Source organism: Bufo bufo, chromosome 1 (assembly GCF_905171765.1).
Source record: "Bufo bufo chromosome 1, aBufBuf1.1, whole genome shotgun sequence".
Classification (NCBI taxonomy): domain Eukaryota; kingdom Metazoa; phylum Chordata; class Amphibia; order Anura; family Bufonidae; genus Bufo; species Bufo bufo.
Window position 1 is genome coordinate 752,117,344 of NC_053389.1, and position 18,861 is coordinate 752,136,204.

Genomic DNA, 18,861 nt, shown 5'->3' on the forward strand with positions numbered 1-18,861 from the left:
TATTCACTTTAGAAAAAAGACGACTGAGGGGAGATCTAATTACTATGTATAAATATATCAGGGGTCAGTACAGAGATCTATCCCATCATCTATTTATCCCCAGGACTGTGACTGTGACGAGGGGACATCCTCTGCGTCTGGAGGAAAGAAGGTTTGTACACAAACATAGAAGAGGATTCTTTACGGTAAGAGCAGTGAGACTATGGAGCTCTCTGCCTGAGGAGGTGGTGATGGTGAGTACAATAAAGGAATTCAAGAGGGGCCTGGATGTGTTTCTGGAGTGTAATAATATTACAGGCTATAGCTTCTACAGAGGGGTCGTTGATCCAGGGAGTCATTCCGATTGCCTGATTGGAGTCGGGAAGGAATTTTTATTCCCCTAAAGTGAGGAAAATTGGCTTCTACCTCACAGTTTTTTTTTGCCTTCCTCTGGATCAACTTGCAGGATAACAGGCCGAACTGGATGGACAAATGTCTTTTTTCGGCCTTATGTACTATGTTACTATGTTACTAGTAGAGTGCATATGTTCATGTATACATAGGTTGGTAGCTGTATAGTAAATAACTTGTTTGGCAGCCTGTACCTCCGCTACCACGTGGCGTCCCACGGAGCGGTCAGTACCTGACTTGTTTTACCTCCCTCCTGCAGATGACTCTGGCCGTGATGTTTCGCCGTCCAGATATACTGGCTGCAACGTTCCAACTACAATACCTTGCATAGTCCTGGAGATGTCAGCTCGGCGTCCCACGTGATCAGGTATGTTGGTTTCCGGCTATGCGGTCGGGTCCTAGGTATCGGAGGTAGTGTAAAAGTTCATATAAGAGAAGCGCTTCTACTTATTAGATGCCGAGGCACTTGATTTTATCCATGGATGTTGAGAGTAGGTCCTGTAATATGGGGATCAAACCATACGCGTTTCGAAGTGTATGCTCACTCCTTCATCAGTGGCCCAGTCTACGGGGTCCCCCGTGCAGCGGGGAGCAGGGGCCTGGCTCTCACATGAGAGCCACGGCCCTGCTCTTACAGCCCGGACCAGCAGGAGTGCTGATCGAAGCTATTTAACACTTTACATGCCGCGGGCAATGGCGCCCGCCGCATGTAAAGTGCTGACAGAGGGAGCGGACTCCCTCTGTCTCCCATCGGCAGCCCGCAAATGCGATTGCGGGGTGCCAATGTGTGTGAAGGCTGGCTGGGGTCTCATGTAGGCCCCAGACCAGTCTTTAGTAATTTCCAGCAGGCTGCGCCTCCCTGACGCAGCCTGCTTGTCAATGTCAGAATAGCACTGATATTAAAATGCAATGCACTATAGGGATAATGCATTGCATTTTAAAATCAATCAGAATGTTGTCTGGTATAGTCCCCTTGTGGGACTATTAAGTGGTAAAAAAAAAGTAAAAAAATAAATAAAAATTATTCAATAAAAAAAAAAATCACATTTAAAAAAATTACTCTTTTTTTCCATTAAAATTACGCTTTTCAATAAAAAATAAATAAAAAAATCTCCCCCATATGTTTGGTATTGCCGGGTCCATAACGACCCGGACTGCATAAATATCCCGTAAATTATCCCCCACGTTAAACGCCGTCAAAAATAAAAATAGACAGAATTGCTAATTTATTCTTAGTTGCCTCTGAAAAAACGTAATAACGTGTGATCAAAAAGCGCCATTTACTCCAAAATTATACCAATGAAAAATACAAGTCGTCCTGCAAAAATCAAACCCTCACATAGAAACAACTCCATAGAAAGAAAAATAAAAAAAAGTTATAGGTCTTGGAAAGCGGCAACGCAAAAAAATAATTTTCTTTAAAAAAAAAAAAAGGTGTTTTATTGCAAAAAAGTAGTAGAACAGTAAAAAAAAAACGATATGTATTTGGTATCACTGTAATCGTACTGACCCAGAGAATAAAGATATTATATTATTTATAGCGAAAAATGAACGCCGTAAAATGTATAACGTAAAAACGCAGAGGCAGTATTGCTGTTTTTACCATCTCCCTCCCAGAAAGAGTTAATAAAGGTAATCAGAATGTTATGTGTACCCCAAAATGGCGCCATTAAAAACTACAACTTGTCCCGCAAAAAACAAGCCCTCATAAAGCTATATAGACGGGAAAAAAAATAATTTATAGCTCTTGGAACACAACGATGAAAAAAGGAAGGAAAACGCTTGGTCACTAAGGCCCAAAACAGGCTGGTCACTAAGGGGTTAAGCGTGTGTTAACTCTACTACAGCTGTATTAATCAGGCATTCTAGTAATAAGATACGCTATTCACTGACCTAGAATGGCGAACAAAAAGCACAAAAGCGGAACTGACATAACACGGATCCACTGATGTGTCTCAATAAAGATATTTACATTATTACGGTGTATTTACTAGGATAGGACAAAAGGCCAAGAGAGTATCCTGTCTGCAAGACAAGCAATATGATTGGCACAAGGTCACCTATCTCCTTGTGCAAAGTGCCAGCCTTTGTAATACTGCTGCAGCCCCCTCTATATTGTTCTGGGCTGCCGTCATCTCACAATGGATCACTTCAGCTGTATACGCAAATCACCAACATATCAAAGTGCTCAAAAGCCTCCCAGACAAAAGGAGTGAGGGAGATGAAGCAATTTACATTAATGAAGAGAGAAGAAATGAGAATAAATCCATCTGCTGCTCGCCTACGACACGATTTGGGGAGGAGTGAACGATGGGGGTGAGAGTCCACAGCAATGTGGCTGCTTGGAAATGAAGCAAGCCTAAAAACTGTAGTACACAGCCCGATGTGCCAGACGATTGTCGTGAGCGATGCGTTCCCTCCCGGCAAATCGCCTGCTCGCTAGCTATTACATACATCGATGTCCTCCGCAGCACGGGGCGGAACAATCGCTACGATATCGCTCGCCTCGTCCCCATGCTGTCAGCGGCAGATCATGATTAGACACCACAATCTGCCACCTGCAAACGATAATTTTTTTACATTTCAAAAGATTTGGATTGCCCAATGATCATCGGGCTATCGGCAGCAGTATTACACTGCCAGATGATCGCTGAACGCTCATTAGCGATTATCTGCCGAAAAATCAGGCAGTGTAATACAGGCTCAACTCCATCACTAAGTTCAGGGATGCTCAACCTGCAGCCCCCCAGCTGTTGCAAAACCACAACTCCCAGCATGCCCTAGTAGCTATAGGCTGTCCAGGCACACTGGGAGTTGTAGTTTTGCAACAGCTGGAGGGCCACAGGTTGGACATCCCTGACTTAGTCTTCTATCCCCTAGCAGTTTGTAATGGAATTGATGTGAAGAACCCAAAATCAAACTGACTCAAGAGGAAAGTGCTGGGTCTAGGAGAACAACGTGTGAATCAGCACTACACATTAAAGGGGTATTCCGAGGCTTTTCTACTGATGAACTATTCTCTGGATAGGTCATCGGTATCTGATCAGTGGGCGCCCGACACCTGGGACCCTCACCAATCAGCTGTTTAAAAAGTCACCGGTGCTCGCAGCAGCGCTTCAGCTTTCTTTCTGCTCGCCAAGCACAGCGCCATCACATGGCATAGGCAAAGCCGCAAAAAGGCCACGCCGCAACTGCGAGTGTCGGTGCCTTTTCTAACTGATGATCGGCAGGGGACCTAAATGTCAGACCCCCACTGATCAGATACTGATGACCATATCAATGCCATCAACACATGTCAATTTGAAAAAGGCATCCAAGTACGACTGGTGCATGTGGACATATGGTGCAGCACTTACTGATACCTGGGGCATACTTTTCATCGCTGGTGATATATATGTGACAACAGGAATCTGAATGGTGACCTGTTCACGTTGGAGACTATTCAGACAACAGTCCTTCATGATGGCTTGATAAAGGCCCGAAATGTCACTATGCAACAATTGTTTTAATGAAGGTTTGTATAAACCATACTTTTTATGGGAGTTCCGGTGCCTTGAAATATTTGTACCTGGATACAGAATATGGGAGGCCATTAAAGTTAAGCACGGATTGGGACAAGACTGCATGGTGTAAGATAACAAAGACATGTGGATACAGTTCTCTTCACAATGTATGGGAGGAAGGAGGGAAGTGAAGGAAGGGTTGCAAGGACCTGCATCTACAAGACATTTACTAAATGTCTGCAATGGGAATACTCCAATTTTTGGTCACAACAGCCGTTGACCCCTTCACCAGACATTAAACAAAGGAGACCTAGGTCACAGCCTAAATCAAGTACCCCCAACATAACAGCGTTAGTACAGTGCAGGTACCCCCTGGAGACACAAGGCACAGGCTGAGGACTTAGTATCTGGACATCACACATCCTGCATTAGCTCTCCACCACATGATAGTGTGGTATAGATGAGTGAATCGATTCTACTGATTCAGAATTTGTACCAATTAAACTAAATTCTGATTCTACCGAACCCCAATTTCGGAGACAGGGAGGTAGAGAGGGAGAGAGAGGAGAGGGGGAGGAAGACAAGAGAGACCTAGGAGACCAGAGAGTGTCATATACAAAATTTTAGAGCAACTGGAGCATATTTGATTTGAGTAGAATGGATTCAGACCCATTGACATTTTTGGAAAATGTGTGGAGTCGGACAGGAAACGACGCTCGCTCATCTCTACTAGGCAGAATTATAAAGAGATTACCCAGCTATAACAAAATCACACTACCTCTCAATGAATGCAGCAGGAATCCATCAACTAAGGCTTCCTCTTGTTCATCAGGTGCTCCCAGATTACTTTCCAGTGCCATCTCATCAAACATGCTATTCCTGCACAGGAAACAAAGAAGGAAGAAGAATGGGACTTATTGGCAGGGCAAGACATAGAGAAGCAAACGGTGCCTCCACAAACACATGAACAGTGCATGCAGGGAACCCTGGCACTGGTAGAGGAGAGTGGCAGCTAGTAGACAATGTTCATTGGCGACGGTGTAACTGGAAAATTGTGCTGCATTACATTTGTAGAATATCAGGTTCATATCCATAAAATGGTCATCTCATCCGGACAATGATGATATAGACATCAGTACAACCAACCAGAAGTTCATAGCAGGAGTCTAAAGGTGAGCATGCACATTAGATGTATGTCAGCCAAACCCAGAGATTTCAGGGGGACATGCCATCCATCTACAGTGTATGGTGGTGTACTAAATCTACTCCGATGACAGAAGGATTGGGAACACTGGATTTCAACTCGCCCAATCCTTTTGTTTTCATGAGGCCGCTGACAGTAGTGTCTGGCAGCAGTTTATTCCCCCTGTCTATAGAGAAAACATGTATGTTTGGCTAAACACGCATCTGCATGGGACGGAGTCAGAAGCAATAGCAGATGACTGAATGTAAACTGTAGAGCAATCTATATGGGGCTGCGTCTAGGCCACAAGACCGATGGTCGTGATGCCCCTGGCCTAGGGTAAGCAATGAGAAGGCTACTGCACTCCCAGGAGTGCTGGGGCCTTCTCAAACACCTTAACGGCAGGGGTCCGGAGTGTAGGACCCTCACCCATCACATGCTGATGACCCATCCAGAGGATAGTTCATCAGCTACAAAGAGTCGGATAACCCCTTTAAATGCTGCTCTGATATTTTGGCCTGCCAAAAGCAAAGCTCCCATAGCAGAAAATATTTGTTGCCGAATATGCGCTTTGTCTGTGTTCAGGAATATCTCAATGACATTGACTCTGGTCCACCGCTCAGCGTTTAGAAGGTTTGAAAACAATGCCATTTTTTACTTTTCATTTGTGAAACAGAGACCACAGCCCACACAATTCTTCTATTCCTGTCACGAGGGTGTCAAGAGCCACGTCTGACTCCGTTATACCCGGGTCAGGAAGTCGCAGCGGGTGGCTGCTCGCTCTATGTCTAAAGACAGTGCTGTTTCTTAATGGTAGCTTTCTGGGTTTGCCTTGCAATCCTTTTTGGCTCACTCAGGGATCCGTAGCTTCTCCTCCTCAGCTGTTTCTTGTCCAGAAATCCCAACCTCCTTATATTCCCCTCTCCCACTTCTCTGGTTGCCAGATATAGAGCTTCCTGCCTGGACTTCTATACTGACCCACTGGAGCTGAGTAGCTGTGATTCCTGGTTGTCGTTCCAGAGCGTTACCCTCCGGATCCCTGTTGGGCTTTTGTTGTCTGCTGTTGTCGCCCACCTGGGATTATATGTTTTGTCTGTATTGTCTGTCCTCTCCTTGGTGTTTCCCTTTAGTGTCAGTGGTGCGGACTAGTGTCTCCACCGCCCTATTCACTACTTAGGGCTCATCTTAGGAAAAGCCAGGATTTAGGCACATGATCGGCGTACGGGTGAGGAACCCGTCTAGGGACGTCAGGTGCCAGCTTCAAGGTGAGTTAGGGGTCACCACTTTTCCCTCTCCCTTGGACAGGGCCTTCCCTTTTCCCTCCCTTTGCGTCACATATGTGATCGGCACGCCGGTCGTGATAGTTCCCATTTATCCAAGAAATAGTATTTTTCTTCATTATTTCAGACAGTATTTTCTAAAGTGTAGTCCCAGGCGGTTATATAAATATACTGGGTAGGTAGAATGAGACATTCTCCTTCTGACAGCTGAAATGCGATTTCTTTTTATCTTACTAGTGTTTTTATTTTATCACTTACACACATTTCACACACTACACAGGATACTGACATTTTTGCAACTGATTTATTAAGAAATTGCAAAGATTTAGGCAATGCTTACATACTGTACAGTTAAGAAGTTATTCTCATTGCTATGATATGCCATCACTTATGATTGGTGGAGATCTGCCCTCTGCCGGCGGATACAGCAGAAGCCCGGCTATCAGGGACTGCCGGGCCCCTGCAGTGATCGGGCGTGCATCGGCCTGGTGCCCGTCCGATCACTATGACGTAATAGTACATCAAAATGCGGCAAGTCACTTGCCGCCATGACATACTATTACGTCCTATGTCGGGAAGAGGTTAAAGGCGGTGTACACCTTTGCAGTCAATTTTTTTTATGATTGCATTTAAGTTATTTTTGGCTAAAAATCATATTTTCAATTGGCCTTTATTAAAAATATTGAGCTGTTCAATCACAAAGGGTTAACTGTTTTTCTAACTGTGTGACTGGTACTTTCACTTTCCCTTTGTTCTGGTTATCTAATTACCCTTATTTCTAAACTACTCAGAAGTCATAAACACTTTTTTAATCCATATTCTTATCAGTAAGATAAGGATTGAGCTTTATTGAGTGTTTATAATGTCAGAGAGCAGAGATAAGGAGTCCGTCTGCTCCTCAGATGACGGAAATGACAAACAAATCCACAGGCAGCTAGTAGCGCATGTCAGCTCTGTACAGAAAAAAAGGATTCCTTATTGTTAATAAAGACCAATTGAAAAAATTATTTTTAGCTCAAAATAAGTATAAATGCAATAATAAAAAAAAAATGCCCCCAAAAGGTGTACATAGCCTTTAACCCCTTTAAGGACACAGCCTTTTTACACCTTAGGACCAGGCCATTTTTTGCAAATCTGACCAGAGTCCCTTTAAGTGCTGATAACTTTAAAACGCTTTGACTTATCCAGGCCGTTCTGAGATTGTTTTTTCGTCACATATTGTACTTCATGACACTGGTAAAATGAAGTCAAAAAAATTATTTTTTTTGCACCAAAAAATACCTATTTTAACAAAAATTTGGAAAAATTTGCAAATTTCAAAGTATCAGTTTCTCTACTTCTGTAATACATAGTAATACCCCCAAAAATTGTGATGACTTTACATTCCCCATATGTCTACTTCATGTTTGAATTGTTTTGGGAATGATATTTTATTTTTTGGGGATGTTATAAGGCTTAGAAGTTTGGAAGCAAATCTTGAAATTTTTCAGAAATTTACAAAAACTAAATTTTTAGGGACCAGTTCAGGTCTCAAGTCACTTTGCGAGGCTTACATAATAGAAACCACCCAAAAATGACCCCATCTAAGAAACTACACCCCTCAAGGTATTCAAAACTGATTTTGCATACGTTGTTAACCCTTTAGGTGTTGCACAAGAGTTATTGGCAAATGGGGAGGAAATTTGAGAATTTCATTTTTTTGTCTAATTTTTCCTTTTAACCCATTTTTTCCACTAACAAATCAAGGGTTAACAGCCAAACAAGACTGTATCTTTATTGCCCTGACTCTGCCGTTTACAGAAATACCCAATATGTGACCGTAAACTACTGTACGGCCACACAGCGGGGCGTAGAGGGAAAGGTGCGCCGTATGGTTTTTGGAAGGCTGATTTTTATGGACTGGTTTTTTGACACCATGTTCCATTTGAAGTCTCCCTGATGCACCCCTAGAGTAGAAACTCCCTAAAAGTGACCCCATCTAAGAAACTACACCCCTCAAGGTATTCAAAACTGATTTTACATACATCGTTAACCCTTTAGGTGTTGCACAAGAGTTATTGGCAAATGGCGATGAAATTTGAGAATTTCATTTTTTTGTCTAATTTTTCCTTTTAACCCATTTTTTCCACTAACAAATCAAGGGTTAACAGCCAAACAAGACTGTATCTTTATTGCCCTGACTCTGCTGTTTACAGAAACACCCCATATGTGGCCGTAAACTACTGTACGGCCACACAGCGGGGCGTAGAGTGAAAGGTGCGCCATTTGGTTTTTGGAGGGCTGATTTTGCTGGACTGTTTTTTTACACCATGTCCCATTTGAAGCCCCCCTGATGCACCCCTAGAGCAGAAACTCCATAAAAGTGACCCCATCTAAGAAACTACACCCCTCAAGGTATTCAAAACTGATTTTACAAACTTTGTTAACCCTTTAGGTGTTGCACAAGATTTAATGGAAAATAGAGATACAATTTCAAAATTTCACTTTTTTGGCAGATTTTCCATTTTAATATTTTTTTTCCAGTTACAAAGCAAGGGTTAACAGCCAAACAAAACTCATTATTTATGGCCCTGATTCTGTAGTTTACAGAAACACCCCATATGTGGTCGTAAACTGCTGTACGGGCACACGGCAGGGCGCAGAAGGAAAGGAATGCCATACGGTTTTTGGAAGGCAGATTTTGCTGGACAGTTTTTTTTTTACACCATGTCCCATTTGAAGCCTCCCTGATGCACCCCTAGAGTAGAAACTCCAAAAAAGTGACCCCATTTTGGAAACTACGGGATAGGGTGGCAGTTTTGTTGGTACTAGTTTAGGGTACATATGATTTTTGGTTGCTCTATATTACACTTTTTGTGCGGCAAGGTAACAAGAAATAGATTTTTTGGCACGTTTTTATTTTTTGTTATTTACAACATTCATCTGACAGGTTAGATCATGTGGTAATTTTATAGAGCAGGTTATTACGGACGTGGCGATACCTAATATGTATGCAATTTTTTTTATTTATGTAAGTTTTACACAATGATTTCATTTTTAAAACAAAAAAAATGTTTTAGTGTCTCCATAGTCTAAGAGCCATAGTTTTTTCAGTTTTTGGGCGATTATCTTAAGTAGGGTCTCATTTTTTGCGGGATGAGATGACAGTTTGATTGGCACTATTTTGGGGTGCATATGACTTTTTGATCGCTTGCTATTACACTTTTTGTGACGTAAGATGACAAAAAATGGCTTTTTTTACACCGTTTTTATTTTAATTTTTTTACGGTGGTCATCTGAGGGGTTAGATCATGTGATATTTTTATAGAGCCGGTCGATACGGACGCGGCGATACCTAATATGTATACTTTTTTTTTTATTTATGTAAGTTTTACACAATGATTTCATTTTTGAAACAAAAAAAATCCTGTTTTAGTGTTTCCATAGTCTAAGAGCCATAGTTTTTTCAGTTTTTGGGCGATTATCTTGGGTAGGGTATGATTTTTGCGGGATGAGATGACGGTTTGATTGGTACTATTTTGGCGTACATGCGACTTTTTTGATCACTTTTATTACCTTTTTTGAGAAGTAAGGTGGGCAAAATTTAAATTTCATCATAGTTTTTTATTTTTTATTTTTATGGCGTTCACCGTTCGGGTAAAGTAACATAACCGTTTTATAGATCAGGTCGTTACGGACGCGGCGATACCAAACATGTGTAGGGAATTTTATTTTTTTCATTTTTAATCAGTGATAAATGTGTTTTTTTATTTTTACTTTTTTTTCACTTTTTTTAACTTTTTTTTTGACCCAGACCCACTTGGTTCTTGAAGATCCAGTGGGTCTGATGTCTGTATAATACAGTACAGAACAATATATATTGTTCTGTACTGTATTTTACTTACACTGAACAGATCTATGCTTTTAGCACAGATCTGTTCAGCACCATGGACAGCAGGACGCCTGAGAGGCGTCCTGTTGCCATGGGAACCTTCCCCGTCTGCTCAGAACTGCGCAGACGGGGAAGGGTAAGCACAGGGCTAAGGGGGGCTCTCTGGGGGCTCTCTCCCTCTCCCATCGGGGGGCTGCAAAGGCACAGCAGCCCCCCGATGGGAGAGGGAGGGAGCTCCCTGCGCTGTTAACCTTTTCCATACAGCGGTCCGTACGGACCGCTGTATGGAAAGGGTTAACGGCTGACATCGCATCACCGATGTCAGCCGTTTATACCAGGGTGCCAGCAATGTGCTGGCACCCTGGTATACCCACTAGAAGCCAACGATTATTCAAGGGGAGGCGGGCGGGGGATCGCGATCCCGCCTGCCGCACTGCCCGCCTCCCGCACCGCCCGCAACCCTCCCCCTGCACCTCCCACCGGGCTAAAATCACTCGGGGGGTGCAGGGGGAGGGATACAGATCTATCTTAGGAATACTAAAGTTTCTGATCCCCGCGGTCTGAATTGACCTGCGGTTTGCCGCGATCGCCGACATGGGGGGGTCACGGGACCCCCCCGCGCATTTAGCCTAGGTGCCTGCTCGATGATTTGAGCAGGCACCGGGTTCCGATCACTGCCGGCCGGGCGGCAGTGATCGGAACAACACATGACGTACCGGTACGTCATGTGTCCTTAAGTACCAGGACATCATGACGTACCGGTACGTCATGTGTCCTTAAGAGGTTAAAGGTGTTCATAGAGATTTATTAGTAACATGGAGGCCAAAAGACTGTCCTTTTGACTGGCTGTCTAGTGATAGCTGGGCACCTGCTCTAACGGCCAGGATGAGAGAAACTCCTGTCCTAGCCATTTACCCCTTTGATGTTTCAGTCAATACCGATCACGGTATCTAAGTGGTTTCAGAGGGAGTCGCTCTCTCTGTCACTCATCGCTCTCCCCCATCCCCTGCAAATCAGACTGCTGGGGGCCTATGCCTTTACATGGCCCCATGGAATATAATGAAGGCCAAAAACAGCATAATATGGAAACAAAGGATCGCAAGTCAAAGTCCCCTTGTGGGACTAAGTGATCAACTTAATTAAGGGGTCACTGTGCTTTCAGAAAACTTTTGATATGTTACAGAGACATAACAAAAGTTTTGAATGTTTCTACAGAACGAGGGGAGAGAATTGCTTTCTCGTCGCATTCTCTCTCCTCGCACGCTTCTCTCCCCTCACTCTAGAGATCAGTGGGGGTCTCAGCGCTCAGACCCCCCACCGATCAAAATTTATGATGTCGCTATAACATATCAAAAGTTTTCTGAAAGCATAGTAAGCCTTTAAATAAAGTTTTATTTAAAAAAAATCCCCAGCTAAAAAAAAATAAAATAAAAGAAGCAGAAACTAACCTTGTGAAGGGGGCCTTCAGGCCCACTGGAGGAGAAACTTGCTTTTCTTGACAGCAGAAGATAATGGCACGCCTAATTTAATGGGCAATAGATGTTTTACGGGCTGTTAGCCCCTTATTTTTGCCTTGGTATTGCAAAAGGAGATATTTGCAGAACACTGGGATGAAGTCCAGAACGTTGATGGTGAAGACTGGGAATTATTGACAAAGTCCAGATAGCCTCAGTAGAAGGGAAAACCAGGCCCTCTTTGGCCAGTATGGAGCAATCATTATCACTTGGGCTTTCTCCAAAATGTCCTTAAAGACAATGCAATACAGAAGTGCCCTGGGCGAAAGCAGAGAATGAGCGTCTACAGGGGAGAGAGAATTTGAAAGTGGCAAACAGATACGGTTATCTGAAGAAATATATCCATGTTTACAGTCCAATTTTCTTCTTTGAGGGTCTGTCTGCTGAGATGGTCAGCAAGCAAGTTGTCGTTTCTCCTGAGGTGAAGTGCTAAAATGGAATTTACATATTTCTCCCCATGCAAACATTCACTGCCGCAAGGTTTCTGCTTCTTGTGCTACCCTGGTGGTTCAGATAAGCTGTGATAACTGTGGTCAAATTGACTGAAAGGAATTTTATGTGGCAGTTCAAAATAAAGACTTTAGATTTACTAGCACCTGTCAATTCCCAAATTGTTGAAGCCTGATGTAACTCCCTATCCCAGGTACCCTGGACTACAAATTGGGAGATATGGGCTCTCCAACTCTTGCTTCTGGCATCAGTGGTGATGACTATTTGATTTTCCTGGCACCACTTGACCTACTGAAGGTGCTTCTTGATCAACCACCAGCTGAGGGAATTTTTCCCCTAAGAAGGGAGTTTTGTCTACTTGTCCAGAGAGGACTGTTTTTTGTCCCAAGTTGACAACAGAAAGGATTGAAGAGTTCTTAAATGAACCTTTGCCCATTGAAGTTATAACATTTTTTAACAAACAAAGAACATCCCAATTTCCCCCCCTTCTCCAAAATTAGCAGGAATTCTAAAGATGCTCTTCATCAGTAGTAGTCCAGAAAGTCCGCTTTACCAAAGCGTTCGATGGAGGATCTTGCTTCGTCTCTCGCCCTCACCACCTCCATTAGGAATACATCAAATTAATGGAAACCCGAGTACCTTATTAGCATTAATAACGCAAAGTCGTCATTGAAGGGAGCTCCTCCAAAAAGGCCTGTTATCTCTACTAAGGTAGATATCAAGCAGAGTTCCAGTCCCACCAATGGCACAGGAGTAAAATCCAGCCTCAATTGCAGATTACACTAGGCCCAAATGATATCTCTAGAGTTCCCGGGAAGCCAAACCAGGGACATCACTCCAAGATGCACACTTCTTCTCAAATTTAAAGATTGCACCCCTCTTCCTGCATATTCCTCTTTCAAAGTTAACCAGTCAGTTAATTTTGGCTATATATTTGCTTCTGCTGGGACCACTGCCTGTGTTGGGCAATTTATATTCGTGCCATATATAACATCCTGGCTACTGCTAATTTACCAGGCTTGGTGACTGGCAGATCCTCGACATAATCCCGGCACACATACAAAGGGATTAAAATCAAATGTAACAGCATATAAAGAAAGGATATGTACTATAGAGCAGAGCCCGATCACAGCATATCAGCCCCCTTCCCCCTACACTGAGGACATTTAGAATCCAATCTAGTTGATGTCAATAGACCCAAATGCCTCATAATGACCTTTATTGAAACTGTTTTGAGTCTGTGAAAAAACCTTAAAAAATAGGTCAAATAATGAGAGTCTAGGAGAGCCATGAGGAAGATGATGTTCCTCTCCTTTTTTACCAGCCGTCCTAAAGAGGAAAGGGTCTGAATAACCACTTGGATCTGATGAGAAACAATCAGGGTTGCGGCTATTAGGTAATCTTTCAAGTAAAGCACCACTAGGATACCCTTTAGATGGCGATATCCTGCGATATCCACCATGATTTTTGTAAATATCAGCGGAGCTGTTGATAAGCTGAACAGTACGGCTTGAAAAAGAAAATTACACAGATCTTTCCCCATGAAGTAAGCGATCCTCAAATATTTTTGCAAGATTTTGTAGATGGGAACTTGTCAAACTGTCTTGAATCAACAGATTTACTGTGGATCTGATGGTTTCCATTTTGAACTTTTTGTAATAAATTAACTTGTAGAGGGACCTGATGTTGAGAAACGCTCTGATTGAACCATTCAGTTTTTTTACAAGAAAAAGTGGAGGGTAAAAGCCCTGCTCCTGCTGAACTAGAGGAATGGAGCAAACTACTTGTTTTTATAGGAGAGCAGAATGCTACTTGACTGATCCTTTGGGGAAGACAACGGTTGACCATGAATCTGTTGGCACGGTTTGAAATTTTATATGATATCCTGATTAAATGGTGTTTAAGGAAATGGATTCCCAGTCATGGTGGAATAACCTGAGCCTGCCCCAAATGGACCCATGGGGTCATTTCAAGTTTTTGGTGGTATTATCATCATTGAAAAGAAATGCCTTCCCTTTTAATTTCGAAGACTGCGATTTCCCAGAAGATTCCCTTGTCTTCTGATCAGTTTCACCCCTGGTTGCAAAAGGCTCGTCTTTGATGAAAATAACTAGATTCTGAGGGAAAACCTTTTTTCTTATCGGATGTTTTTTCTAGGATGTCATCTAGAACAGTGCCAAGAAGTCTGTGGTCACACGGGATAAAACATAGACTTTTTGAACCAGTGTCACCAGCCACAATGCTTTTTGATAATCTTAAAACAGCTAAAGCATCTACCAGGAAATGTGAGGTCTGTTTCAATATTAGAAGAGATTATATGACTTCTTACCTGGAGGTACCCAAGGCCAAATAACCTTCCAGTTTTTGTTATTCAGGACACAGAAAAGGGGATCTTGTGGTACAAGTTACTGCTATGGCTGGTCTGCACTTTGCCTCTCAGGATTGTTTTAAAACTTTGTATTTCTTATCCATGGAGTCCCACATCTTCAAAGAGAGGACTTTTTAGAAATGAGTGCTACAGGGACATCAACTTTTGGTGTTTTGTCCCATTGCTCAGCGTCTTCATCAGCAAATGGATATTTCCGTTTAAATGCTTTAGTGACCCCTGATCTTTTCTCTGGATCTTTCCATTCTTTAGCTATTAACTTCTTTATGTTGGTATGGATATGAAAAACTCTTTCTCCTTTCCCCCCAAACCTTGAAACATTTGATTCTGGACCGACTGGGGCTCCCTCACAGCTTGCAATTTCATTGTAGACCTCATTGTTTTTAGAAGTGACTGCTTTAATTGACGGGGCCAAGCAGTGGCAAAGCAGCAAAGGAGGGACTTGTGTGCAACAAGAATAATGGCCATGCACTCATTGCACTGTAGGCCTAATTTGCATATTAAGAAAAAGTATCACAACTCGGAGCTTCAGATCAACAAAAGAAAATCAGTGTTTGAATTGGGTGAATGACAGCTATGTGTCTAAAGCAAACAGTTGGACTGAGAGGTCGCTGGTGACAGATTCCCTTTTTAAAAGGGCATTTGTCAGCAGATCTGTACCTATGACACTGGCTGACCTGTTACATGTGCACTTGGGAGCTGAGGGCATCTGTGTTGGTCCCATGTTCATATGTTCCGTATTGCTGAGAAAAATGATGTTTTCTTATATGCAAATGAGCCTCTAGGAGCAACAAGGGCGTTGTCATTACACCTAGAGGCTCTGTTCTCTCTGAAACTGCTGCGTCCTCTGCAGAGACAACTGAGCTTCTAGGTGTAACAGCAACGCCCCCGTGGCTCCTAGAGGCTCATTTGCATATATAAAAACTTCATTTTTCTCAGCAATGCGGGCACATATGAACATGGGACCAACACAGATACTGTCAGCTGCCAAGCGAACATGTAACAGGTCAGCCTGTTTCATAGGTACAAATCCAGCCACCGCTGCTGGATTTCAGGGCGGTTGTAACCCCTGGATACGAGCAGTATATAATGTGATGGAAAAATGAGGGGCTTGATGGGGGCTTAAAGGGGTTCTTCAGGAACAAAAAAAATGAAAATACTTAAATATTACTTTATTATAAATATATTCCCAAATACCTTTTATTAGTTGTAATGGTTTGTTTTGTCTAGGGAGCAATACGTATAAATAAAATGGCAACCATCCTATTAGTACACACAGAACCTGTCCTAATCACACTGGAGGACAAGTTACTTAGAAATTGAAAATGAAAAATAAAACTGCTTGGTCACTAAGGTCAAAAATAGGCCAGTCACTTTAAAGCGGGAGGAGGCGGCTGAGGGATCTACACGCACCCTTGGCGTATTTATTATTTTTTGATTCCCACACATAGCCTACCATCTTGTCTTTTCCATTGGACCTTTATGTCTGGGGTTTACATTCTGTTATGTTGGCTCTTTGTGTGGTTTTTCCCGGTATCCTGGGTACCCCTGCGTGCCGACCCCTCAACCCCCTCTAGGGTTCTGTTCCTCACTGAAGTTTCCCTCCCCTTTTTCTTACTGCTGATTTTATATGTTAGAATTACTGTCTAATGTATATTTAATAAAGAATTTTCTATGTTTCTATATGGAGAAGCTGTAGTCCAATCTTTTTGTGGAGTGTTTACGTTTTTGATTTGTATAGGCTGACCTCAGTACAATGTGTCTCTAATAACCTGGTGCTAAAATTTGGTGGGCCTTCTAAAACATGTCAGATGCTGCTGGTAACTGTGAGTGTGGCTCCTGCTCCCTGTGTAGCATACAGCAGAGTCATTTAATTGTATTACCTTGTATCCAGAATTTGCGGCAGCAGAGTCTTCTTTAGGCAGGGGACCAGAGCAGAATGTCTCAGGGTATAGTTGATGATGTACTCCTGTAAAGGAAAACACGCAGCTCATTACATAGTAGGGCATATGGTGACTGGGCATTTACAAGACATACAAAAACACTGTTGCCTTGGCATGGTCTGATGTCCAATGTCCATCTTCTCCAAAGCTGAAGTAACATCTTGATTTCTTGGTCTACCACTTATACAATGGCTAAAGATGATTACTTAGAAAAACAGACTAAATATGTTTTAATCTAGAACCACACTTTGTGGCTTCTGCTTGTATTCTGACATCATGAAACAAAAATGAATAAAAGAACATTAACCATTCTACTTTTACTGAAATCTAGTAGAGGAAAAAAAAGAAGTCCGTCTTCTTGGGTCCCTTCCATATCTGCTTGGGTACCAGCTGAGGGTGGAAGCTTCGCATGCTGGGTCATATTACAAAACAGAGCAATGTAAAGTTGGCCATATATAAATGTCAACTGAACCTACAGATTTCAGCAGTGTTCACATGTGTATCAGGAGCTCCATAGAGTAGTCATATCTATTAAAGGTTAGCTCAATTGCACAGTGTGTGGAGACTACCCACTAGGATATGTCTTCCATACACGGTTCATGTAGAGAAGAGGAGATCATGCTCACCTATCTTTTTTATAGGACCCCCTCAGAAGTGGATTCAGCACACAGGACATTATAAAGAAGTACTAGGACAGTGTAGCTGTGGATCCAGCACTGGGTTTAGACAGCAAAACTCTCTCCAGAAACTGCAGCAGCTATTGTATGTGCCTGTGCCCGTCTCTCACTCTGCAGCTGCTCTCTTCTACTTCTCCTGCCCCTCGCAGTTCCCTAGAGTTCTATGGTCAGCAGCTGTAACCTTATCTCCAGGTGATTTGATAATCCATCTCTTCTCTGAACACCAACTCAGCCAGTGAATTAAAGGGGTTGTTCTTATCCTGGGTGTTTTTATAGATGGAGCAGAAAGTCCTCACTGGACTAGTTGCTGCCATTCTGATGTTTACCAGGTCCTCAGTGTTCTACACTTCCTAGTTCTTGATCAACAGGCAAGAAATGCCTGCTCAACCAATCACTGGCCAAGGTGAGTGACTGGCTGAGCAGTCATGTCTTAGGTGTCCAGCAGAACCAGAAAGTGGAGAACCGAGGGGGCCCGGTAATTGCTGGAAAAGCAGCAGAGGAGAATCTGAGATGAGTACTGCTCCTGCTTTTTATTTTAACCCATTCTGCCCTGTATATAACAAAAAAAAATTGGGCAACCCCTTTAATAGTGAGTGATCAATGCAGAGGAGGCTGGAAAGAAAGGTATTTTCTGTAATATGATACAAAGTTTCTAATCTTCACTTGTACTGTAGACGTACATGGAAAACTTGAACAGAAAAGTATTAAATGGTAAAAACACTGACTATCAAATACAAAGACAATTCACATGTGTACAGTATATGTTCATCCCATTCGCAGAAATCGCTAATAATTCAACAGTTTCATTGCACAGTGTCACTAGATACAGCTTGTCGTGAATAATGCATAGACAGAAATGAAAAAAACCAACCTCTAGTGAAAGCGGCTGAGCAAAATCCACACGTGCACAACCCAGAGAGCTGGACCAGGGACAAAACGCAGACGTGAGGAATCGCAACAATCCCAGAAAAGATGCCAGCTGACAGAACAAGCCAGATGTTAGAGGAGAAAGGGGGGCAGACAACCAGGAACATTTCATGTATTGGTATAGACTAACCTCTCTACCGGAGCCAGAAGATTCTGGACACGTGTCATAGGATATACCCACAGGTGCAATAAGGATGTCTGAAACGACTCCAGACCGCACAGCTGATATCATCTGCAGAACCCATTCGTGAGCTACAGGAGACACTTTGCGACAATTTGGAGAGGAGGTGGACTCCAAAAACACCAGCACATGTTGCCCTTCTGTGAGCAGTGTCTCAATATACTGTTAGGAGTTGAGGAATGAACAAGTTACAGCGTCAAAAATCAAAACAGTGGAAGGAAAATGTATAAAAATCATAAACTCCAATATTAATTTATAAACTATTTCCCCATAGGTAGACATCAGGACAAGAATGACAAATAGGTACAACATTTTGTAAGGCTTCATCCCTCACCACAGAAAGAACAGCTTCCTCGAGATGTTTGGAGGATCCATTTGGTGGAATAAAGACAACGCCAAATTTCTGCAGGAACCACCTAAGAGCCCATAAAATCATTAGGTCAGAGATTGAAGCAAACTGGATTAAAGATTGAAGAGTCCCCCCATTGTTACTGTCCTGCCCGACTGGGTACAGAGAAACACAACTGCATGCTGGGCGGTAGAGTTGGTGGCAACA

At 42.7% G+C, this 18,861-nt stretch overlaps 1 protein-coding gene across 1 annotated transcript in view; it reads right to left on the reverse strand.

Moving 5' to 3' along the window:
* The window catches only part of GPAT2 (glycerol-3-phosphate acyltransferase 2, mitochondrial), an 86,942-nt gene that overhangs the window by 26,194 nt on the left and 41,887 nt on the right, over nucleotides 1–18,861 (reverse strand). Inside the window, exons 8-12 of the mRNA XM_040415792.1 lie at nucleotides 18,640–18,721; nucleotides 18,255–18,467; nucleotides 18,069–18,176; nucleotides 16,461–16,546; nucleotides 4,672–4,772 (exon numbers count right to left, since the gene is read on the reverse strand). Of these exons, the coding sequence (XP_040271726.1) occupies nucleotides 4,672–4,772; nucleotides 16,461–16,546; nucleotides 18,069–18,176; nucleotides 18,255–18,467; nucleotides 18,640–18,721 (590 nt within the window). The remainder of the gene's footprint in view (nucleotides 1–4,671; nucleotides 4,773–16,460; nucleotides 16,547–18,068; nucleotides 18,177–18,254; nucleotides 18,468–18,639; nucleotides 18,722–18,861) is intronic.